The sequence below is a fragment of the Ischnura elegans genome, chromosome 8, assembly GCF_921293095.1.
Source record: "Ischnura elegans chromosome 8, ioIscEleg1.1, whole genome shotgun sequence".
Classification (NCBI taxonomy): Eukaryota; Metazoa; Arthropoda; class Insecta; order Odonata; family Coenagrionidae; genus Ischnura; species Ischnura elegans.
The window spans coordinates 6,269,495-6,296,355 of NC_060253.1; the positions used below are offsets into that span (position 1 = coordinate 6,269,495).

Below are 26,861 nucleotides of genomic sequence, written 5' to 3' on the forward strand. Positions count from 1 at the left end.
TACCCTGAAAATTTCAAGATGATACTGATATGGTTTTCACAAATAATTTGACAGGAAATTGGCATTGAGATGAAATACAACTATGTGGGACATAGTTCCTTGGGGATGGTGTGTATTTGAAAGGCCAATCACCTCAGACCCCAATAACACATCGAGTTTCCTTCAAAATGCTGACAGATAGGTGGAATGAAAACCTGCGATATGATATTGAAAGGCAGTTCTCTAGACAGAATATTCTAGTTGGGGGCATCAGCAAAGGGCATACAATTAAGTTGATTAGCACTAGGTCCAACATTGGGGTTGAGACAGAATGGAATGAATGCTGTTCATGTCAACAAGCATTCACGTGGGTCTCTTGGAAATTTTTAACAATCTTTTGGCTGATTGTAAATTTTCGAAAAGTATTTTAAGGATTAAAAAGGAAGATGAAATGGAAATAATAGAAAAAGAAAACTTATTTCCAAAAATTAAGTTGAGTATAATTCCCAACAACACATGAGTTCAGTTGTTTATACTGCCAATACAGCAAGTTTTAATTATACATAAAAAGTTTCATTAATGTGCTGTTTTTAGTGTGAGGGCCCAAAGGCTTGAGCTTAAGTAGCTTAAATCCGCCCCTGGATAAGTAGTCTGCCAGTTACCAATCAGATTTTAGGAAATTCATATTTGTGACTATGTATTACATTTTCAAAACTGTCATTATCAGAACACAGGTTTCAGAATATAATCGTCAACTTCCTAATTCTAATGTACCAACAGGATATATTTGAAAAGTTTGTGAGAAAAGCCGTAGGGTTATCTGTATGTTAAAAACACTATTACTGTATCATGGACGCACAAGAAAATCTATTCGTAATCATGGGCATACACAGCAAGGGGAAGGGGGGTCAGCTGCCCCCACATAGAAGCAAAAGTCTTTAAGCAAAATAAGTACCGAATTGAAACGAAAGTATTCAACAAATTTTCTTTAAACCCACCAAGGGCATACCCAGGATCATAACAAGTAAGGCAAGCCATGGTCTAGGGGGAGGGGGGGGGCAAAACAAGTTGCGACATTAGTTAATGAGATTATTTCCTTGAAAAAATAGTTTTATTTTAGTTACATATCTTATACTAATACGTGTCATTTTTCGACAGCTGCCTGCCCCTCACCAGGTACACCCATGAAATGATATGTATAAGTATAACATATGTAACTGAAATAAAACTATTTTTTCAAGGAAATAATCTCATTAAGTAATAAAGCGCTGATATAATTTTCTTAAAATGTTGGTTTAATTCATCTTTTCCATGCCGAAATGTCACAACTTGGCTTGCCCCCTAGAACTTGCCCCTCGCCCCCCACCCCCCTAGTTGTGATCCTGGCTACGTCCTTGTTCGTAACTATGTGCATCAAGGAGTAATTCACGTTTATTCAAGGAGTAGTTCCAATTGAAAAAATGTAATTTGTACTTGTGATAATAAAAAATTATACCATGACAATCCCAGTTTTTTCTTCTTCCAACAATGAACATCTCTGCAGAGCTCCCTAGTCTATTCGTCGATGTTCTGAGTGCCTCTCCGTTGCAGGGGCGCAGCTAGGAATTAAGGCTGGGGGGTTTTAGGTGAATCTAATACCGGGGTGTGTGGGGGTATGGTATACCCACCAGGATAAGCGGTAGGTGCGAGATTAATAAATTGCGGAATTTTAAGATAGATGGTTCAAAATGGTGAGTTTTACAGTTTTCTGAGGGATATTTTGTTAATCGTTACACTATTCTATTAGTAATATCAATACAATTAAGTAAAATGGATTAAACTTAAAAATTTCTCTGAGATATGGGGGGGGATTGATGCCCCATAACCACCCCGCGCTGCGCCACGGCTCCGTTGCATCCTTCACTCGCGATAGACACACACGAAAAGGATTAATTAATTCCTCAGTGAAGTCATGGCCATCCTCGTCCTAATTGATAATACAACCATTTATCTTCATACCAAGATAAATGAGCGAAGGATATGACCATAGAACTCTATAACTTACACATTTCATAGATGCGGTAGCGAAGTACTGCGTAATAAGGTATCTAAGGAAGGATGAAATTAACGGAAATTGTTGATATTATCTCTGAGTTAAATACCCTTATATCAGAACATCACTGACTTTACTTGGGGTAAATAAGTGGAAACTGAAAGACACCATTGGCGGAAACGACTGCACCACTGCACCGCTGCTCGGCTACTCCTTTATTCATCTAGGTGATAGCACAATACAAAGAAATGACATCCAATACGTGCGGTTAATGCAAAATTGTTTATAATGACACGCAATAGTTGTTCACAATATTTATGAATATGACATAAATTACCATATCACTCCATTACTTACGCAATTTAGAGATGCGGACTTGTGACAGAACAGAGCTGAAAAACGTTTGTATCTGACTGGTAAAGAGGATCCCTATCTCGAGGGTTGCACGTAAAAATCCCAGCGCAGATTTTTCAGGGAAAAACCGATCGCTACATTTGTTCTTCAAGGGGTGCATCATCAGCAAAAAACTTCGCCCGTCAGATGGAATGTTAAGCAGCAATCCCTTTGGTGCTCTTCGTGAAGGAGGCTAATGGGCCATTAGGTCGTATGACCTCAGTTGTCGCTTGCCTCCTCCAAATACCGTAAAAAAACGATTCATCTTTAAAATTTGTTGAATGCAACTGTCAGAAATGTTACGGTCACTTCTTAAAGATTGCCCGCGGAAGAATCTAAGGAGCTTTGATTTGAATTTAGACTGGTGAAGTTTTTTTTGATGAATCACATTAATTCAATAACCCTATTCAGACAGTGTCAACTTTATCCTTTGGCTCATTTTTTATTTATTCCCACTTTTGAAACATGATCCATATTATGATGTACACCTATACTCAATGGCGTTTTTGACATATAATTACCTATATACTTGATTTTAAAAACAATATTACAGGTTATTACGGAGGCTTCCGCGATGAGTTAATTGGTGATTGTTTTTCGGGTTCATTCCGCGTTGACTCATAATAAAAAATGTCCGCAAAAAATGAGTCAACGCGGAATGAGCCCGAAAAACAATCACCAATATTACAGGTTGTTAGGTCACTTTAGGTTGTTTACTACCAGTTTACGACTGTCAACCGAAGCAGTGCGAGCTACTCCATGGAAACGGCTTTATTTGAACTCCATCAGTTATCATTGTATTGAATCAAAGTTTTGCTCAGAAAGCTGTGGGTGAAAGAGTTTCCTGTCATAAATTAGCAGATTCTACTTTGCTGAGGCAGTAGTCAATGAGTTTTACGTAAAATCAGCTCCAAGAAATAAGGTAAGCGATTAAACTTGCCAACAATAGGGAGTTCTAAACATAGTTTCCCCCGAAGAAGCGTTAATTTGCACCATTTATAAAAATCAAGCACATTCATTGTATTTGGTTAAATTAAAAATAAAAATGACCAATTTTCTTGTATATATTTTTCAATTCAACCACTGACATTTTATTTGACTTATAGAACTTCCTAAAAAGCTATCGTGATGCACACTAATCATAACCATTTATTAAATAGATGCTTCCTATGACTCAACATTGTTTGTTACGATAGTGGCTCAAAAAATAACGAATTGGAGTCACTTAAAGAAGCCAAAGATAAAAAAATTTTACGGATTGTGATCCACTTTTTGATGAAGCCATAAAAGTAAGTATCGTGTTATTACGATCAATAAAATGGGAGTGATAGAATTGATACCAAATCTTATCTTGCAGACAACGCATCATTATTAGGAAAAATGACGACTAATATTATCAAGAAAATACCTAGGACTCTACTGTCCTTAAAGCAAAACAGCAATTTAATAAATTCGCATCACAGGAACTTCACCAAGTTGTACAGGAAGACCGATCATCAGGGTTGTACATCTCTTTTCACCACTAAACCGTTTGCAAGAGAAAATGGGCTACAAAAAAATGTTGCGAGATATTCATCACTACCAATGACGGAGGTCGCTCAAAGACGGAGTGATATCGGTGGGATGTCATTGGGAATGAAAGCTCTCATTCCTCCTCCTCTCCCCACTGATCATACGAGTAAAAACTTATGCTCATGTCAACCGCCTTTATTGGACCCGAGAGGAAAGGTGGCTGTCATCACAGGAGGGAGTCGTGGAATTGGTCTTTCAATAGTGGAGGAGCTTCTTTGCCAAGGAGCAAAGGTACGATAAGTTACTTAAGGTAGGAGCAATGGTACGAAGTTACTATACATTTTCAAGGATTTCTTTTCATATTGAAATAAAAAGTATGTGCTATTTTCAACTATTTTTTCAATTACTTTTTATTTTCATACGTCGAACTTACACTGCATCAGGGTCATTCCACATCAATTCAACCAAAGAAAAATCACTTTCTCACCCACCATCTCAGATTTTGATGAAACTTGGCTTGTTTGTTTTACCCATGAAGATGAGTCACCATACCAGATTTTAACACTCTACCTCTTACCGTTTCCTTTTTATAGCCTTTTAAAATTTTGCATTTCCGAAAATTCTAACCTATGGATATCGCAAAATGGAGGACGCTTACGTTTCGAAAATTATTTGTAACTTTTTTATTTACCATTAAATCTCCATGAAAATTTATAGGCTTATTCTTAAAACAATGAAGAATATAGAAAAAATACCTCAAACCTCTAAGTTAACCTACTAGGGCTAAAAAAAAATATTTTGTTTGCATCTTTGTATTTTTTTTGGTATTATTTTACTTTAAACGAAGACATAGTTTAGCGTAAAATTAAATATCATCGAAAGGGTATGTAATAATCACAAGAACTTTTTTTCTAAATAATCCTTACTAAATGGGCTATCAAATGATGAAAAAATATTAATGGGGTTTTGATTCCTTTGCTGAGTTTCATTGCATTATATATTAGGTTTCCAATTTATTTTTTCCGTCCAATTTTACTGAACAATAAGGATTTCCAGGGATTATAATGATCTTTAGGCTTGCACTATTATTAAGGATATCTGAAGGTATATTTTATTATTCAATTCATAACATCATATTTTAACCTGTATCATCTTGTTCAAAGAACTTAATTTCAAACAAACTCAAAAATTAAAAATAAACAATAGGTGTTAACTCACCTATATAAACTATTTAATATTTCAAACATCTTAATCACATTCCAAATTTTACAGGAAACATTTAATGGAGTTTTGAAAATTTCTCTTCAATTGAGCAGACACATTTTTCTGGAAACCTATATGTCCTTCCGGTCGAAGTGTAAGGAAGATCAACAATTGCAAGTACATAAGGTATCGGCATGGTGCAAATGTCCTCTCCCTTTGGCCATTGAAATGATGGTGATGGCCCTGCAGGATGCATAAATTGAACAGTCACATCACCTTCTTCTTTATTCACTTCAGTTATGATTCCAAAGTACCATAGATTATCATATTTACAAGCCACGTAGCATGATGGATTCAAATTTTCTTCTGTCACGAATGATGTTGATTTATTCCTCAAGTTAAACGTGAGGGCAGGTTTCTCATCGGAACTGATCCTCCTTGCTTCCAAGTTCCCTGAACTGTCTATCGGCTTAAAGTTATGGAAGCTTCTGGTTCCAGGGACTGTTTGTATGTCCTCAAAGCATTTTTCTAAGTCAGAACGTGTCTTAAGCATATCGTCTTTAGAAATATAATAAAAATTAACTTTTGTAATGTTTGATTTACAAAACTCGTACAAATGTGATGGAGACAGAATCTGATTTCCAAGAGGTCTCTGAAGACTTTCCTTTCTTGCCAACCTTTTCACGGTGCCTCCAATTCCATCGCATTCAGTCTTCCCATGGCTAGTTGCAAAAAACGACCACTGTGCCTTGATCTTAAAATCTTGTTCATGCAAGCAGAGGTTGATAAAATTAAATTTATTTTTATTTTGGCCTGCACAGCCATCACTGAAGTAGTGAATCTCTGTTACATGTGAATAATTTTCTTTAACGTACTCTGTCACAATTTCTTGCATTTTGTAGACCATACAAACATCATGTTTCATGTCATCGGATATTATACAAAGAGGCAAGACTAACCTTTCATTTACAACACTGCTTAGGTTAACTATAATAGGGTGTACAGTGCAGGAGTCAGATGTCCAGTGGTATCCCTGGGCTTCATCCTGGATAGTGAACGAGTAATTTTCACTGAAGTCCAATGACACTACAGCAATGTTTCCATTGGAAGATTCCTTTAGTGTTTTGAAAAACTTTGATTGCGACTTAGCAATGAAGGAGTGGGAAACAAGTTTTTCCTATTTGGATGTTAGGTCTTCAATATAGTCTTCAATTTTTGCTGTTTGAGTAATCATTTGAGTTCTGTCGGTTGAAAACCACTGATTAAATTCAATTGTGTCGTCTTCGTCATAATCTTCAAATTTTGTAAGTAAAAAACTTGTTAGATTTTCCTTTGGTGGGCATAGGCTACAGTGCCTTAACATACATTCTCGACTTGGGTTTTCACATACCAACATTTTTGTCAGGTCTTTGTAGTTTTCTTCAAAGTGTGCTGCATGAATTAATAATATTACGTTCTGATGAATAGTGCAGACACATACTGAGTGGGTGCCGCTAGCACCTGCTAAAACACACCATTTCGGGCGAAGAGAGCAGAACTTAGAAAAACCAACTTTAATTGCTGGATGCTCTTTTTTAAAATTTGAATAAAGTTCACGTAGGTTGCCTAAAACCAACCGTTTTCTTTCATATTGTTTTTTCCCTATGCTCACAACATCTTTGATCCCGGGCAAAACTCCAGACTGCTCATCACTTTGAAAATATTGTTTTACCAACTCAACAACTTCAGGTTTAAGTTGTTTCCCTCTTTTTGAGTCTGGTTCTGCTAGCAAGCCTTTTTCCTTTAAAAGTTTCTGTGCTTGACGTACCGAATAATCTGAAACCTGAAAAGTGTCTTTAATTTTTTGCCTAGACCAGTCTAGTGATGCTGGTATAGTCAGTAGCTGAATCTGTTTTTTCTTTGTTGTTAAATGTAGATTGTCCTTTATGTTATTAATTAGCTTGTCCATGTCTGCAGCCTTTTCTTCTACAGTCTTTTCTAATTTTTTTTATCTAAAGGCACTTCAACATCAAGAACTAACTCAATTTTCTTCTTCACATTTTTCTGCAAATTTTCAAGTTTGACTTTGGCGTAATTTGGTTTACTGTGCTCATTTAGTGTATGAAATTTCAAGGGCGAGCAACCTACTTCTGTTAATGATGTATTTAAAGAAGAAATTGCCTCTTCTTTTTGCAAATCAAGATAAGGTTTGTCATTCTCTTCGCAATGTTCACTGTCACCATCATTTCCATCATCAGTGAGTTGGGTTTTAAACAAGGTTTTACGACAGGAGGCACATAGTTTTTCTCCTGGTTTTATTTTGAACCCCTTTGAAATTGATACTTTGCTTTGCTGTACAGTGACTACTCTCAGTGTTTTCGTTATTGGTTTCTTATGTTTCTTGTATAGATCACAGCATTTCTTTTGTAAAAATTCATATTTATTCAAGTAATAATATTTATGGTGAAAACAAATTGTCCCCCCATCATCCTCTTTCCCAGTCCTTAGTTTAATTAGATTGATTTCTTCTTCGGAGCGGAGCCGCTATCTGTTCAGAATAGCCCTGTTGAGATACCCATGGATAGTTTGGAATATTAAAAACAATAAAAAAACCCTATTAAATTTGTTATTATCAAATCTTGTACTGATATAAAGTTGAAGCTTTCTTTAATAGAATGTCTGGCTCTTTATCAAATTCTAGTGTAAAAATATATACTTCTAGGACATGGTAAAATCGGTAAAACCGAAATGTTACAACTTATATTCAACATAATAAAACACAACAAAGGTGTCAAAACCCCATTAATATTTTTTCATCATTTGATAGCCCATTTAGTAAGGATTATTTAGAAAAAAAAGTTTTTGTGATTATTACATACCCTTTTGATGATATTTAATTTTACGCTAAACTATGTCTTCGTTTAAAAAAAATACAAAGATGCAAACAAAATATTTTTTTTCAGCCCTAGTAGGTTAACTTAGAGGTTTGAGGTATTTTTTCTATATTCTTCATTGTTTTAAGAATAAGCCTATAAATTTTCATGGAGATTTAATGGTAAACAAAAAAGTTACAAATAATTTTCGAAACGTAAGCGTCCTCCATTTTTCGATATCCATAGGTTAGAATTTTCGGAAATGCAAAACTTTAAAAGGCTATAAAAAGGAAACGGTAAGAGGTAGAGTGTTAAAATTTGGTATGGTGACTCATCTTCATAGGTAAAACAAACAAGCCAAGTTTCATCAAAATCTGAGATGCTGGGTGAGATGGCCTGGTTGAACTGACATGGAATTACCCATCACGCTTGAATCTATTTAATTTATTGAAACATCTTCGGTTAGTATATTGATATAGCGTCCAGAATTCAATAACAAAAATGTCTAAAGTGATTCAATCCGTGACAGAATAATCATTCGAATTTCGAACTGAAAGAAGGATATGTGCCTTAGAAGAATAAATGGTAAATCAAAAAGACCGCAAAATAGGTAAGGGTAAAGACCACATTCCTTCATATTCATAATTTGGCAATTTTAGCGCAGGAAAATATCTTAATTCGTTACTGCAATACAAAATTTTTGGAAATGAAAGAAATTAATTAATGAACGCGGAAAAATTTTATGCCTCAGTAAAGAACTCGACCCCCACTTTTTTCTGGCCTTCTCTAATATTTTTTTCACTTATTCCAGTGACTATGAACACGAGCAAACTTAATTAAATATTCTGTTAAAATACTCTGAGATTAAAGTTAGCTCTCAACGAAAGTATAGGTACAATAAATTTGGTGAAAGATCAAAGGTTTGATAATTTAATCAGCCATGTCATGCAATACAGTTGTTAGAATTCTCTCATGTGTGTATTTTCATCACTGCAGGTGTTCATAATTGACGAGAACAGAGAGTTGGGAGAATGTACTGCCACCCGTCTCGCATCTATTTACGGATGGGATAATATCCAATTTGCACAAGGAGATGTCAGCAACTTCGAATCATTTGAAGGTATCGTGAGGGTACTCTTTCATAAGCGTGGATTTTTGCGATATGAGCCTTGGCTTAAGTAAACTTCCCTGTCCCAAATTTAAATAAATTTGTTTTGTACAGCCTGTGTTCACCTGGCCGCGTGCAAGTATAACAGATTGGACATCATGGTGAATAATGCTGGTATAATATCCGCATTTCCGCGTGATAATATAATTGAAATTAATTACGTAAGTACACTTAACTATTTTAAAAATTTATTAAAGAGCTCATCACTGAGTATTCTAAGAAACAAAATTTTGAATCATAAACGTAATTTAGAATAAAAATCTATTGCCACTAGATGCGACGTACTGCAACATGACAAAATCACAGAGAATAACTCGTGCAAAATAAACTAATAGGGTTTAGGCTTTCATCTGCAGCAGGCGGTAGACAGCTTAAGACAAGACCCATTAACCACAACTTAACTGGGCATAACTCGACTTATTCTGAATTACACCAATTTTTGATGTAGAGGAACACGGGGTAGAACGGGGACGGGGCAGAATGAAGTTCGGGGTTTTTTACGTCCAGGAGTTGCTGTCAATCACCAGAGAGTATTGGATATAGAGTAACCTGCTATTTCTCATCTTCTGCAGCGATGTTGGTTTAGTTAATTGAGTGTTAAAGCGTGAACTGAGAGTTGTGTGACTTTTAGCTGTTGTTTTCTAACTTTGGAAGAATTTGTATCGATGGAAAGCAGTGGCGCCGACTCCATGGGGCCTGAGGGGGCCCGAGCCCCCTCAAAAATTCGTCATGGGTGTGAGGGAAAAATGTGTCCGGCTTGTCGATTATCCCCGGAGAGTCCAGATATAGCGATTTGAGTTATTAGGGTTCTAATGTTGATCATATGACTCTTCTAAAATGCTAATAAAACTGAAAACTCACTACTTATAAAATTTCCCGGGGAAAGATCCCCAGTTTGGGCCCCCCAATATTTTTTGGAAGTCGGCATCCCTGATGGAAAGTCATATTCAAGCGTTTAAATTACAGTAATTCTCGATATTTGTTTGAAGTAGGTCTAATAATCGTTAGTTTCGTATGATTGAACATCTGAATAAACGTTATTTTCGGGCGTCAGTTCCTAGTTAAGCGTCAACGTGTTCTTGGAGCGGAACGGTTGGGGCGGAACGGGGGGGAGGGGGTAAGAAATAATGGAAAAAAAGAATGATGGGAAGGAGAGACAACTCTATGTTTCTACTGCGGCGATTTAAACTCAAAATCAGTTAAAGGCTGGGTCGCTTGTAAGAAATGGGCTCACAGCTATTGTGCAGGAGTGAACAGCGACCCAGATGATTCTGTACTTGTGATTGATGTTATGATTGGGCTTCAAAAAAACTTAATAAAAGTGTAGTGCACATAAAAATTAATCAAAATTAAAAGACAAGAATATATAAGTTGAGCATTTCTTTTGTTCCACATATTTAATACCTGGGGCAGTACGGGCAAAAGACATAATTGTTTGCTTTCGGGAAAAAAGATGTAATTAAAGATGTAAAGATTTATTACGTAATTTAGAATATTACGTAAATAAATCTTAATAACATATTTTAGGTAGGAGATCTATTAAAAATGTGAGGTAATTTTAATAAGCCGATGTGTGCTTGTTATGTAACGTTTAGAATTTGATATCCCACTCTGGCTACTCCCCCAACTAAAGCACAAACTACTCATCACAGAAAGTATAATAAGTTTCAAATTTTCATTCATTCAGTAACGCCAGACAAAATAAAGATAATCTCTCTGTGAACAATGCTTTAAGTTAGAACTTAAGTTTTGGGGGCCCTAACCATTTCCTCCCGAGCAGAAAGCGGTGGTCTTCGGGACGCGACTGGGGTTCAAGTACATGGGAGCTGACCAGGGCAAGAACGGCGGAGTGGTGCTCAACATGGCCAGCATTTGCGGATTCCTTGGACTTCCGGGCTCTCCTTGTTACGGCGCCACCAAGCATGCAGTCGTCGGAGCAGTTATGTCCTACGGGGTACGTAATACATAATACACTCTTTGCATTTTCAATTACCCTCAATTTCCCCTCATCGTCAGTCCGAATATTTTCAATCACCCTCACTTTATATCGATGGCCAAGCAGAGTTTATAAGGATTTCATGGAAAATTGCGGCAATAAATACAGTGAAATAAAGGCAAGCAGTGAAGGACCTCCAAATCGTGGCATTGCCATCGGGGGTCCGTCCAGCCACGACGGCAACCCTCCTCACCGCTCCAACGCAGCTACGCTCCGTGCGTTCCGCCGACATTTTCACCTTTTTCTCCGTTTCTGGAGTTTTTACCTGCCCATCAACTAATTTGCACGACTTCCGTGACGGGCATGAACCCTCGTGAGCATTCATCCCGGCTTGATTATTCATAGTGGTCAAGTAATTATAATACATCTATACTTCACGCTTTAAAATATTAAATAACAGTGTCTATTCTACACAACCTCAGGATTCATGCTTTTTGAAGAATATGAACACTAAGATACTCACGACAAAGTAATGCAATTTTAAACTTTTCCTAAACGATTTTATTAGAGCCCTGAAGCTGAAGTTAACATGATGGAGATGATAAAAGATTTGAGGTTTTCCCGGCGAATAATGTACAATAAAATAACGTAAATACTTCTCCGATTGACAGGCGGGCGAAAGGTTTCATCTGTTACGTCTCGGCAGCTCACTCCGTAACCGTCGTCAGAGATTCGCTCACTCTTTACCCCTGAAGACGGAATCAAAGTGAACTGCCCAAACGTTGAAGATTGGAACGTTGAACGACTGGCAACAAGAGAGAAGAGTTTCTGCATATAATGATGATGATGTGTTAATCATTGAAAACCGGTTAATATCAAAATCATTTTAAATAACGGAAAATACCCTGACTCGTTATAATATGTATCTTTTAATCATTTAATTCCATTAAAATAAACTTCAACATATATACATAAAATTAATTCAAACATTACCCTTGTTAAAGTTACCCATGGTTCCAGAACAACTTTTTCATTTTTAAGTTTTGGAGAAATGGTTGATTAATGAGGGAGATTTTTTCCGTCATAACTTATCTTCACCGTCCATTTAAAGAATTAACTTATTGCATTACGATTTCGGGTCAGAATTAATAATCGTTCATTTTGCAATCGTACTTGTATCATCACCTCTGCACTCCATAGAAAGCATAACGAAAACAGTCTTGTCAGGAACAAATAAATGGAATTAAGTAATTGGTGGCAGCATGATTATTTCACGTAATAAGAATCTAAACACTTTCCTCAACTGATTCTCTATTTAATAAGACCTCGATAGGAAGTTCATTTTTTCCTCCAATTGAGGTTGTGACACCTAATTTCCTAATCACGACGCCCCAATGTAAACCGAGTGGAAAGTTGCCATTGCGTTTTTCACTTGCACAATGAGGGAAAAAAATTTCCGACAAATCAAACACGTTAATCGGAGCATTAAAAACATACTCTGCGAAAAGTGTTGCCAAGTTTGCCCTTAATAGCAACGTTTGGTACTCTATTTTTAATTAGGGATGGTCGGATCGGATACCTCGGATCCAAATATCCGCGGATATTGCCCTTCATCGGATACATCGGATCCAAAGTCGCGGAAGACATCGGATCTGGATCCGAAATTTTGAATAATAGCTCCAGTGAATGCAGCTCCCCATAAGGGGGGAAAGAGTTCCGATTCTCTCTTCGAATGCGCCGTCGCATGCGATTCTTGTCCTACTCATGAACCGTTTTGTTTGAAAGCACTCGGAGAGGTTACGTAGGAGAATTTCAGCCGTGGAAAATAAAAATAGCAAAATACGACTGGCACACAGTGTGACTCTTCCCAAGCGATTGAACAATCATCGGGGGAATCTCAGCGTCAGGAATTTGAAACGCATTTGGATCCGAAAATATCCGATTCGAAAGATCCGGCTCCGAAAATCAAGGATCCGATCCGAATCCGGATCCGAAAAAATCCTGGATCCGTCCATCCCTATTTTTAATTAATCTATATTTAATGAATAAGATTGTCAAGAACGCCAAAAATCAGAGAAAAAGTTCGAACTATCCTGTGTATTTTCAATTCCGGAACTTTATTTCCACAAAAGAGGTAATTCATCAGTTTAAATTCTATGACAAAGGAAAAAAATTAAATACTACGTGATCTTAATGAGCATGAACGTGTGTTGGAAAACTGGGGAAAATCAATGGTTTAATTTATCCACATTTTCTAGGCTAAAGTGTAAAATGAACGGAAAGACTGCGCAAATTCATTCATACACAGAATGTCTAACTACATCATGGCTATGGTTAAGTAATAAAATCGGAAATTGTGATAGTGTGCAGCGACGTTGTTTGCCATGAGTAGCGAGCCCTCTTCAACAGCTGAGGGTGCGTTCGTTGACTACGCGAGGCGATTTTGGCGATTTTTTGAACCCCCATCCCCCTTAGTGAGATTTGCCCCGACCCCCCCCCTCTAATCTCACGTGAAATTGTTCAAAATTCGTATTTTTAGTCTAAATGCGCTGATCCATGCTTCATTGCATCGGGTTTATTAAAAACAATTTGTTTTATCATTTCTATCTAAGATTAGTTGTGACTAGTACTCAAGATTACTACGATCGCAATTTTACACTGTTTCTTGCGGAAAAAATTACGTGTTACTTTCCAGGATCCCCCTCCTCCCCCATATGAGATTGGGTGAGAATCGCCTTGACCCCCTCCCCCCATAAATGCCTCACGTCATCAATTAGTGCCCCCTATTCCTCTTTGCATGTTATGGAAAATGTGAGTGCCCATATTGAGTAACTTTTTGGTATAAATGGTACGCATGTTACATGAAATTAGGGAATCACACTATTATATATCACATTGTTATGATTGTATTGTCGCTAACGTTGGCATACATATGAAAATCGGTTGTCTTGCTGGCTTTAATATCTTGCCACAGTGAATTTCAATCTCGTAAACTCTACGGCCCACCGAGTATATTTGATACCAATATAGCGTCAAAAAATGTGCACACCCTACAGCGTGAAATCGAATCCGCGCTCCCTTTATTACGCTTCAAATATCTGTGGTTTAATTTGATCGAATTAGAATATCATACCTGCTTTTAATGCTGATGATCATATTCCACAGGACAACCTAACATTTGACAAGACGTGTGTCCGCGTGTGCGCCATTTGCCCTGGTGTCACGTCGTCCTCCATGACCACCAACCTCGACGACATCCCGTGCGAGCACTTCCGTGACGGAATAGGAGAGAGAAACGTGCTCAAAGACTGGCTCAACACCCACCCAAACCAACCGTAAGATGACCACTTTTATTTTTTAACCACTCTGGAGTACCAAATGCGGAAATACCCATAAAAAACTAATTAGTGACCGTCCAATGTTTTCCCATCATTTCTTATTTTCATCATGTCCAGATTTTATATTGGCGTATCAAATGGCAATTGATTTTGCTGGCAAAGGGGCAGACAAAATGTTTTCTTCAAATGAATGCACAATGGAAGTAAAAATATGCTATTTGAAAGAGGAAAAGATGATTACCTTGTTTGAAAATTCACACTTCAAGATCAAAGAATTTAACTCATATCCGTTGCATTTTGACATGTAGTAGGTACTTAGCCGTAAAATTTGATATTATAACTGAAAACATATGGATTTTTGATAACATTTTTATTCATGATGTCGTACTCTCGGAATTATAGCTAGTTTAACGTGTTTTTTTTTACTTAGCCAACTTTGTTTCCACACGCACAATATGTCTTCACATACGTAATTATACCCATAATTGTTTTAAAAAAATTCACATGTAAGCATTCACACGCCATGTATGATTTGAAACTGACTTGTCTTCGGAAAAGTAATGCAGATTCATTACACGATAGAAATAGCTTTGAGATTGGTCGTCTGTATCGGATCAGTACCGTAGAGCGATAGGACCATTGACATTTGAGACTAACACACGCCATCGTTTTCTTTGAACAACATTAAACGCCTGGGAGAAGATATCGGTTCGAACTATCGAAACGTCACACAGTGAACGAAAGGTCCGATGCGTGGTCAATAGAAAAAAAAATCGCCCAATTACAATCAAAACGGGCAAATACGTGTTTTGACGTCAAAAAACAATAACAAATCTTTTAAATCGAAAACGTTGTATTTCATTTTTTTATAAAATATTAAAATGCATGCCATATCTATATCGATAAAGCCGTGTTCACGAAGGTATATACAAGTTTTTCTTTTCGCTATGGCCACATTTTAGGAATCAGCACCTTGATTATGTAACTGTGAGAAGGGTGAGGGGGATGTCGTTGCTAGGGGCAACGCGATTCCCACGACGGAAGGTGATAGCAGCGATTATGAAACCGTGATCGCACTCTTTATCACGTTGCGAGCGTCATCGGCCTATCACGTTCGAAACCGATGGTGACAAGCATATGCTGACATAAAAACGAGCACTAATTGCATATATTAGCAAAACATTATTGTTTATTTAATTTAAAAATGCCCTATAATCGATTAAAAACCAATAAATTCGTAATTATTTCTACTGGAGTGCTCTCTTGACATTATTAGTTGTCCACGTTGTTCAATTGTTATATGCGCACGGTAGTGAATTCGATTGAGCTGCTTTATTTCCACACAGCAAATTGGAAAGTACTGCTAATTGAAGTACATCCGTGATTCAAACGCCAATTACTTTGTATCGAAGTTAAATTATCAACATTTGCCAAGTACGTTCTCCAACATATCAACATCGTTAAACTCAACTACTTATTTGGGCGTTACATGTTGGAACGATGAAATGTCCATGGTGAAACAAAACTCAGAACTATTCCACAAACTTTTATTTTAACAGTCAGGTTAGTCTTGATAATGACGGTATAAACGTCGAAACTAGTAGACTGTTAAAATAAAAGTTTGTGGAATAGTACTGACAAGTTGTATAATGTGAGTTTTGCTTCACTATGAACATCGTTAAACTCCCTTTCGATTTTTTAATCACCATAAATCAATTATTAAGTACTTACATTCAAATCGCTAGCGCGATTACACTTCCATTATCATTTCAACATTAATTAGTTTAAATCCAAGATCACGACTTTTCGGCCATTCTCTACGATATAGTAAATATAATGACTGCAGCATCTCCCGGCGAGCATTAGCATAATGGATTACGTTATCAGACATCGAAAAGTAGTACTACACTTTCCCCATAACTTTACCATAATACGAGTACTTTATCATAATATTATCTATTGGCGAAGCGAAATACTTCGCTTTGAACTGCATCCATTTTATGTTTTCGTTGTTTGTTATTATTATTTCAAAGACTCCGCAGACGACGCATTCTTGGACAGAGATGTGTCGAAGGATTTCATTGGCTCTACACATTTCTCAATGATACCAACCTCGCGCGCTCGTACCTGTATGATACGCGCGATGACGGTGGCTTACATGATCGCGCGATACAGCGGAACGTGATAGGAGAACGTGATGGTCATCTATCGCCGTCGTCGCTGTCACATTTACATAATCGAGGTGCTGGTCCCACTCTGCGTTGAACAAAATGAAGCACCAATGCGAGGAGATGCAGCATGAACTTCTCACTACATTTATTTTATAACAATTAATACAACTATCTTTTACTTTCACAGAGGTAACAGAGTAGGACCAGCAGCTGCTCACATCATACGTAATGGTCCCAATGGCTCTATTTGGGTCGTCGAAGAGAGCGAACTATACCAGGTTTTGATACCTGATTACCACGACATCGAATGCCCAAACACCAGGGTTAAGGACCTCGAATGTTAGTGGATTTCATTAGTGGACATCATTCACCATCTTAAGACTTCTTTCAGGAAGGAACACATTTTCATTATTTTTAAAACAATTGATTTGGTTTCTGAGTTAATATCTGGTGCCTAATCTCCGGACACCCACTCGAAAACCATATGTGAATTAGACTTCAGTTCATTCAAATTTCATCCAAATAAGGTTTGTCTGCAAGTGTACGCGTGTTGCTTGAAAATGTCTGAAAATTGTTAAGGCTAAATTTAATGGTAGTATTCGAATGAAAAATGAGGGGAAAAAATCAATGGTGAATAAAATCAATCAGCCATTTCCAAAAATTATGTACAATGTCATGTGAAATTTAGTGTATGTAAAACTGATTGATGTACTAAATTTAGTGATAAATACGAGCACGTTTTCATTTCTATTCCATCGTTTATATTCGCGAAAAAAAATTAATGCGACGTTAGGAGAATATAAGAAATTGGCCAAATGATGTTTTGAAGTAAAATGACATCTTATTTAGTTAGTGAGGAGCCCACCTTGACCGACCCTAGAGTCCACATTCACGCAAGGCAATACAACTGCTAATAGAGAATTGGTTCAACCTCTACTCATCTTCTAAGTTCTTTACCTGGAAAAAAAACTAAACTTTTATTTACTACACTATTCATTCACTATCAGGTGGTTCGAAGATCTCCGGGCCAGCTAGTATCTATACGAATAGCATTTCATGCTTTCTACAGAAATTAACTGATGAAGAATTAATGTATAAAAGATTGTTTTTAGTTTCACAGCAAAAGTTTAGGCTCACAGATATTTTTGCTAGCTCTCCCAGGACAGAGCCCAGGTAACGCGTGGACGACACCCGTAAGGTTGTGAGGCAATAAAAATGTATCTACAGCAACATACTGTACTGAAACATGTTTCAATGGGAGCATGTGCTAAGGATACTAGATATGTACCTGAACGCGGGTGCGTAATATTAAACTGTTATGGGTCTACCAGTGAAGAGTGAAATTGCAGTTACATTTCCCAGGTTTCCATCCGAGCCAAGGAAGTTTGTAAATTCAACTGCATAACTATCACCGTGTGAACCTCAAATCATAAAGAGTCTTCTTCCACTCAACCAAAACGATCAGGTGGAGGACCTTTAAGGGTTACGGATTTCCGTAGAAACACTTACCTTTTCCTTTCCAGCATTTAAATAAGAGAATATACGAGGGTAGCCTTTTCAGTGTCGGAACTGAATAAAACTATGCGAGGTAAAATAACGCAATTTTTAAATAGCTTTTCAAACTACTCTCCACAATAGTCACTGCACTTTTGCATTGGATGTAACCAGTCGTTATAACATTTATTCCATTCCGAAGTGGGGGTAGTGATTTGTCTACGAACGATGCGACCATTTTCTTGGAAACGCTGCGAGAGCGAACAACTTTTGTCGGAAGTAGATGGCTTAAGGCGTTACTTTATGGAATTTATTCATATTGAATGAAAATTAAAATGTTTTTCCGCATAAAATATTTATTAGATCACTACCATGGTTTCAACGCACTGCGTCATTCTCAGGCCTGAGGACGACCTCGTCAACAAAGTGTACCCGAATATGATGGCCAGATACCAGATACAAAGTGTACCAGAATTGATAACCAGAAAAATCACAAATGGTTGAATGAGCGAGCAATTTTGGCGGCTAAGAAGGAAGATGTGGATGACTTCCTTCGTAATTCAGAATCAAACCGAAGGTACTCGGCATTCACTCAGATCTATTGACTGTGTAGCAACCGAATTCGAAGTCACCAACAATTCCATCTGAATTTTAAAACTCTTGGATGTGCCTCGCTTACCACCGCATAATTTACAGCTGAAGGTAGGGTAGGTGGTCATGATGCTTCGAAATCTAAACCAACCAAAACTATGCAATGGAATGCATTTGGTGATTAAATTAAACTGATAAAAAATGTAATTCACGTGACTATACTAAAAGGAAAATTCAAAGGTGAGGAAGTTCTCATTCCGAGGATTTCCAATACCCCAACCGATATGCCCTTTCATTTCTAACGAATTCAATTTCCAATCCGTGTTGCAATAGCGATGACGATTAACAAATCACAAGGTGAGTGTTTGTGGTCTAAATCTGGAAAACACACGTTTTTCTCATGTTAAATTATTATACGACTTTGCAATGACGAGTTGGTAAACTATCCGCTTTATTTGTTAATGAGCCTGATATCAAAACAAAAACTGAAGATGCTTCACACAAGAAAATAAACCCGCATGTGTCGTCGGGTAGACGGGGGCGTGTTTCATTACGCAGAGCACTTTTCCGACGCGAAATATAACTAGGGTACCACAAGTCATGTTTAATAATTTTTAACATATTAAATTTTTAACAATTAAAATATGTTAAAATTATTGAAATCAGTACAGCCGCTCTTGATTTATAAATGGTTTAAATAAAGTGCTCATTGATCATGAGGCGGAAGGAAGTTCGCCGGGTCAGCTAGCGCTAATATAAATGATTATAATTTTGAGAGAATATACCGATAGGAAGGAAGTAATGACTTCAACGAATAACGAAGCTGGGAACCCTAAAAAAAAGTAAGATAATAAAATACTCCAGAAAATTGAGACATAAGTTAAATTGAACAATATACCACAGCTAATAATGATTTGATAACTATAATTTTGCTTTTACTCCCCATTCAATTTCAAGGGGTGCCCTCCACTTGCTATGTGTGTACTATGTACATGCCCCTAAACATTTCATCAAATAATTTCTGCCACTGCGATGATCAACTTGCAAAATTGCAACCAGCAATTGTTTTTTTTTAAATATTCATTACCTTAAAAATGAATGAAATGGATGTAAAGGATGGGAAACTTACCAATAAATAAGGTTTGCAATTCTTCAGGTATCGGAAAATGGGTTGGCAATGACGTCTAATGCATTGGACAAGGATAATAAATAAAATGCAGTAAGTTACATCGTTTCCTAGAAAACCATTGCAATGAAAGACGCTTCCATAAAAAAATATTATGCTGCTTGAAAGGAATGACCTTACTAAAATTTCTCTGAATGTAATCAATCGCAATTGGAGAATTAAATGCCAAATATATCGGAGAAGAATTTTGAAACTTCAAGACAAAATTAGCATATTCTATTCCGGCAAACTGAAAAAGTATTCGATTTCAGCGAAGATGCTCTCAATTAAGAAAGAAAGGGAGTTATAGATATGTTATAAGGAGGAGTTTTGCAAATTTCAATGAATAATTGTGCATAATTTTCATCGACAAATGGAGACAGTTTTCCATTTCGGTAATTCACGACGTTTCGTGGACACATCTGGTTCTTAGGAGCAAAGCAAGAGCGCAGTGACCCGTGTCCGCGTTGACACGTGTACGTGGGCTTAATTGATATGGAAAGATGTCGAATCGCGCAATGAAGGGCATAATCCGAAATTAAATGATGCGGCCACTGGCCCACTTAATTTGGGAATTTATGACAGCCGTTGTCCGCGCAGACGGGAGACAAGCGAAGTTGGGCAGCCGAGGTCACTGGCGCGGCTCATTTGGGTGTTCAGCCCCTCTCAGTGGGTTGCTGATAAAAAAAATTGACCGTCGCCTCCTCTGGACTCGAAAGTGCAGCTCGCACCTCTCCACACATGCACGCGAGATCCGTATTAAACAAGGATAGGAGGGTGGAATCAATTACTGGAAACATTAATTCAAACAGTCGGTAAAAGAACTGGATTGGATGAAACACTGACAGCCGCGAATAATTTGCTCGATACGGACTAGGGGGTATCGTTTTGGTGTGGCGGCTAGAGTGTTGGCTTCTCGCCTTGTGGGTCTAGGTTCAAATCGCTGAGGTCGCGGCGATTTATCAGAGACTGCCCGAACCCTGCTCGAGTGTTGAGTCGACGGTACCGAAATCGCAACACTCCTCCCATCGGACGGGACGCTAACGCTCTACAGCAATATAAATCCAGCCGGTAAGCTAACTAATTATGTTCTTATCGATATTTTTTAGCCATAAGTTTGTGAAGTCGTATATCATCTGCGTTAAGATATGTAATAATATGGGGACATAATTTGTTTGGAGTGGTTGAAAATTAAAAATTGGCATAAAATTGTTATTTATTAAAAAAAATACAAAAAAATATTAATTCGACTGTCTGAAAACTTTTAAAAGTATTTCAGCAATTACTTTTAATATACGAGAAATCGGACGACACCTGAGCCGTATTGTTGTCCTCGGTAAACGGTCGTATCGGTTCAGTGTGAAATTGCACTTTCAAAGAGTAACGCGGCCTTGAAGATGGGAGACAAGTCGTCTCCCGAAACGCCGGATTATACGACAAAATTAACCTGGCTGAGAACCCGAGAAGAATTCATCAATAGTATTCACCAGGAGAAAGTAAAATCGTTTATCTAAAAATCATATTCTCTTCCTCCGTCTACCTCGTTTCCCTAACATTGTGCCCTCTAATACTGTTTTCAATATATTTACTCTCCCCGCTAAGTACTCGCTCCAGCCATACCTTCTGTCTCCTCCGTATCTCATCTAAAAGTTGCCTCTCCTCACCCACCATATCCAGCACTTCATCGTCCCTCCTCCTCTCAGTCCACCTCACCTTCTCCATTCTTCGACACGCCCACATCTCGAATGCCTCCAATCTTCTCCCGTCCTCCTTCTTAAGTGTCCACGTTTCCACACCGTAGAGAGCTACACTCCAGATCAAAATATTCAATATCATTTTCATTAAACTCTTACATAAAGATGCTCTCAGAAGCTCCTTCCTGTTAATGAAGCTCCCTCCTGTTAATGAAGCTCCTTCCTTTGCTAATGCAATTCTCTTCCTGATGTCCTACTACTGTATCCGTTTACCTCTAATGTGCTTCCCAAATAGTTGACTCGATGTACCTGCTCAAGTCTTTCCCCACCAACTTTTACCTCGAGTCTCACATTCCTAGCTCGCGATGCTTTACAAAACCACAAAACCTTGGTCTTCTTGTGATTAATCCTCGTTCCATACTCCTCTCATTGCTTGTCTAACGCATCCACTAGAGCCTGAAATCCCCTCTCTGACTGGCTAATCAACGCCTGATCATCCGCGAACCAAACTGATTTAAACATCATTCCTCCCACTTTTACTCCATCTTCCATCTCATCCCATACTTCTCTTACCATCTCTGGCGTACACGTTGACGAGCAGCGGCGATAGAGGACAGCCTTGCCTCACTCTTCGGCCAATGCTTGCCCACCCAGAGTCTCCGTCCGCTACCCTCACTTGCACAGTCTGGGCCATATACAGATTACGAACCAGTCGCCCATCCCTCCAATCGATACCTATTTTCTTTAGAATATTAATGAATTTGACTCAATTCAGTCTATCAAATGCCTTTCCAAAATCCACGAAACAGGCATATACGTTCTGGTCATATTTTAGGTTCCTCTCCACGAGGGACCTCATTATCGTTATTGTATCACGATTTGACTTCCCCTTTCTATAACCAAACTGATCATCACCCATATAATTGTTTGCTCTCTCCTCCATTCGTCTGTTCAATATCCTCAGAACCATTTTCGCCGCCGTTGATGTTAAGCCAATAGTTCAATAATCTCCGCATTCCACAGCTTTCTTCTTTTTCGGTAGCGGAATTAGAACCGCCTTCACGAAATCCTCCGGCCAACTTCCCTCCTCATAGATAGTTCGAAAAATCTTTTCTTGCTATTCATCCGAAGATTCTTCACAAACTCAAAAGGTATATTGTCCACGCCCACTTCTTTCCTATGATTCATATCACGAAGAGCTCTCTCGATTTCCGCATCTAAGATCCCGCGCCCAAGATTATCCTCCTCCACTGCTCTTTCCTCCTCTAAAATCAATCTCTCCGGTCTGTTACTTATGTCATACAGATTCCTTCTCGTATTTTTTCCATCTACTCTGCACCTCTTCTCGCTCGGTTTGCATCTTTCCATCTTTAGCCTTAATTTCAGACATTGCTTGCCGCCCGATAGCGACTTAACTTTGGCGTACAACCTACCTCTCCTTCCTTCTGACACTTTTCCGTTTCCTCATACTGTCTTTTCCACCAAACCTCCTAGGATCTCTTAGTTTCACGGCGTAATCGATTGTTAATTTGCCAATAAATTCTTTTACCCTATTCTGTGTTCACATTATTCCTCTTCCTTCTCTCCTCCTTTTCTTTTACCGTTGCATCCATAATCCACGGCTTCTTTATCATTCTAATTTCAACATAGTCAATTGACTTCTCCGTCGTTTTCAGTATTCCCGTTTTAATATTATCCCGCCCTTCCTCTACAGTCAGTGTATTTCCAATCTCCCAGATACTATTTTCCACTACTTCCTGATATTCTCTCCTCATAGTCCCCTTCAGCGCTCCTAAATTCCATTTCCTCGCCTTCCATACTTTCAGAAGTCTTTTGAGTCTTAGGCTTTATTTCATGAGCACCAGGTTGCGATCCGCATCCGGTGCAGGGAAACTGCGAGACTTTTTCACACTTTTCTTAAACCTCTGTCATACCATGATGTAGTCTATCCGATACCTCCCCATATCCTCCAGACTTTTCCATGTATCCCTCCGCCCTTTGATGATTAAACCACATGTTTGTGATGATACCTTGTTTCTCGTGCAAAATTCTGATGCTTTCTTTCCTCTGTCGTTCCGCATTTCTAGTCCAAAATCCCCTATTTAGTGCCCATCCCTCCCCTCCCCGACTGCGGCGTTCCAGTCCCTCATCAATGCTAAATTTTTCTTACCCGGGATTTACCTAATTATTTCCTCGAACCTACATACACCTCATCTACTTCTTCCTCCCTATATTTACTAGTGGGCATGTAAACTTGAACCACCACAAAATTGATGGGTCACGCCTCAATTTCTACCACCAGAATCCTATCGCTTACCTGGTCTACACCTACCGCACACTAACCCATATTCCCGTTTAATACTAAAGCTATCCCTCGCTGACTTTCCTCCCACCAATATAATTAACCCTATACTCATCACCCCAATAAACCCCACCATCCTTCCACCTTACTTCGCATAATCCTAAGATCCTCCCATTATCCATTTCCCTTTTGATATTTTCTAACTTCCCCAGCCTCCTCATTGTCCTCACATTCCACATCCTTACATTTATTTATTACTGACTTCTTCTTCTCCATCTTCTTGTTATTCTTTCCTTCTTTCTTCATTGCTGCTGCCGTTGATGATAAGTCTCTGCAAGGATTTCGCATGTTGACGACCTCAAGGACCTTGCCGACCACGTTGCCGTGACCGACACCCGCCCTTTGCGGACGGGTCCCGGTCGATGAGATTCCGAGGCTCATTTGGTTGTATTCTATGTTTTCAGGGAAGAGATAGTTGGTAGGGTTTCCCACTTCCATTGCAACAGTGTTTTTTCCGGGACACAATCACAATGACTACCTTTCGCCTGGGTCCTACCCTTCGACCTTTCTGGTATGGGTTGCTGGCTCTACCGGGACTAATTTTGCAATTGCAAAAAAGAATTAATCCCGCCAGCGCAGCTCTAGGGGTCATAGGAACGCGCAAGCCTTTCCATCGCGACAAGGTTGTAGCCCAAAGGAAAGGTTATTTCAGTAAAGAATAATAAAAATGATATTTTCATATTCGTAATCTAGTATCTTGAAAAATGTTATCCACTATTTACTGGATATAACTAACAAATACTGTATTTTATTTATCAAAAGCATTTTTTGGAAAAAATTATTTTTCTTTGTATTTCATATTCGGGATTAGCGACGATTAGCGTTCACTCTAGTTATCCTTTCGCCCGTGCCTTCGCTGCGCCACGGCCACTCGAAGCGAACATTTTTCCCCGCGATTATTCTCGTTCCTTTCGCCTTTTCTCGTTCCCGCCTATCGCTTCAGTTTGGGTAACTTCGTTCTCTTGGCGAAATACTGTGACGTAAGCAATGACGAATTACCCATAAGCCGATGGGCACGAGATAATTTCAGCCATTTCAGCGATCAACACACTGCCTCCGCAGCACGAAACAATTGAACAGCGTGGGCCGCGTTGGTTAATTCAAATCATATTTCTAAAATGTGTATTGTCATCTTTATTGTGTAAAACTATTACTAAATTTAGTATTGTTGTACAATATTGCTAATTCAATGGTGGTTTTCCGTAGCTGAACATTTAACCATTCTCTTTTTTTCATCTTTTTTCATAGATGCAAACGATGAGTCCAAAATTCACTACGGTGAAACTTGTGGGTCAGTTTTTTTTTTCAATTTTAACCTAGCCCAGATAACAAGAATGATATCTGTTTCTTATGGTTTTCTTGCGGAAAAAATGATAAGCAGCTCATTGTACGCTAGGGAAGTTATGCAAGGCAAAGATAGATTTTTGGAAGAATAGGTAAGGAATGCAGTAAAATATTCTCATATTAACATAATTTGCTTATTTTGGATGAACACCAAAGGCGGCATAACAGCGTACTACTCATCCAATGCTGCCTAGAGCTATGCCGGACATGACTTTAAAGCCTAATACTGAAATTCAGTTACTATAAGGGCCGGTTTTATAATGTCTGGTTAAACTGGAGTTTAAGCTAAGCGTCGGTTAAGTCATGGCCACCTATAATACAGGCCGGAACATGCAATTTGGCGACAGCGCTTTACGTGACGTCAGGGGTGCTACTCTGCACATCGCCTGGGGTGCGGTGGATCGGCCTCTCAGCTGTTGACGTTAATACGGTTGAACCTCCGTTCACCTTCCCTAAAGTTAAGCTAAAAATTACGGTAGGGTTGAGTTATTCGAGTAGTTATATTTCGTGTTTTAACAGCTATTTATTAAAAGTAATCGTGAGAACTAATAACAAGCCAAGGGATACGAGAGATTATGCACGGAAATATATTTTAGTACTGCGATCGACGTCCCAGAAGTTCAGACCAAGAAGGAAATACCGATTAGTCTACTACTTAACCCATTGGTTGTTAATATGGAAGAACACCCTATAAAATTTATTGACTTAGAAATAATGAGCGGCTTTTAAATAAACATCATTTCACCTCCCTGCATAACCTAAAAAATTAACATGTTAAAAAGTAATGCGTTATTTTCTAGCACCTTTCGTCGCGGTATTTCAGGAGAGAAAAATAATTTATGAAGTTCAACAACATTTATTTAAAATAAAAATCAGATATATACATTTTACGGTAAACATTTCATATTGAAGAGGTCAAACAACCTCACAATGTCACAAGACATGGCCATAAAAGCATAAATATTACTCCAGAAAGTGGAATAAATAAAATCTGCCACAGGTTCTTAATTTCAATTTCAGCTGGAAACAACCTCCATAGATCTTGCCATTGAAGTTCACCGATGAACCGTCACCAGCAACAGCTATCAGTTTCACAGGCACCACATTACCTGATGGAAAAAAATGATCAGTACAAATGTTAGGGCTAATTAGAAAACTATGTGATATAAAAAAAACTAGTCTTAGCATTATATAAATTGGACAACGTTTAAAAAATATGAAGCCACAAGGAAGATAAATATATATTCAATCTAATATTTCTTAACAACAAGATCAGTATATAATGAAATATTAACGACTTCCGAATTGGAAAAATGTCTCAACAAATAACATTATACTAACATTTAACTCAATACTTATTAAAAGAAAATCAAATTTTACACACGAGAGGAAATTATTGAATTAATCTCGATAATGGTAGCCACAACAGGTTCTTCATAATTGATTATGTGACCAAATTTTCAAGGTTCACTAACAAACGTTCACTCAAAAGGGAGTTTTAGCTGCAGAGAAAATTATTATATTGTTCTAAATACTACATACATATATGTAATTTCACTCAGCTCTCATGGATTTTCCAATATACCTACTGTATTGGAAGGCGGCTAGACGTCAATTTACTAAGTAT

At 38.0% G+C, this 26,861-nt stretch overlaps 1 protein-coding gene across 1 annotated transcript; it reads left to right on the top strand.

The window, feature by feature from the left end:
- Nucleotides 1-3,149: 3,149 nt before the first annotated feature.
- Nucleotides 3,150-17,314, top strand: LOC124164082 (3-oxoacyl-[acyl-carrier-protein] reductase FabG-like). The gene is made up of 8 exons (XM_046541255.1): nucleotides 3,150-3,326; nucleotides 3,565-3,693; nucleotides 3,762-4,207; nucleotides 8,968-9,091; nucleotides 9,194-9,300; nucleotides 10,920-11,093; nucleotides 14,241-14,410; nucleotides 16,772-17,314. The coding sequence occupies exons 3-8, from the start codon at nucleotides 3,785-3,787 to the stop codon at nucleotides 16,926-16,928; spliced, it is 1,155 nt and encodes a 384-aa protein (XP_046397211.1). The 5' UTR covers nucleotides 3,150-3,326; nucleotides 3,565-3,693; nucleotides 3,762-3,784; the 3' UTR covers nucleotides 16,929-17,314.
- Nucleotides 17,315-26,861: the final 9,547 nt, after the last annotated feature.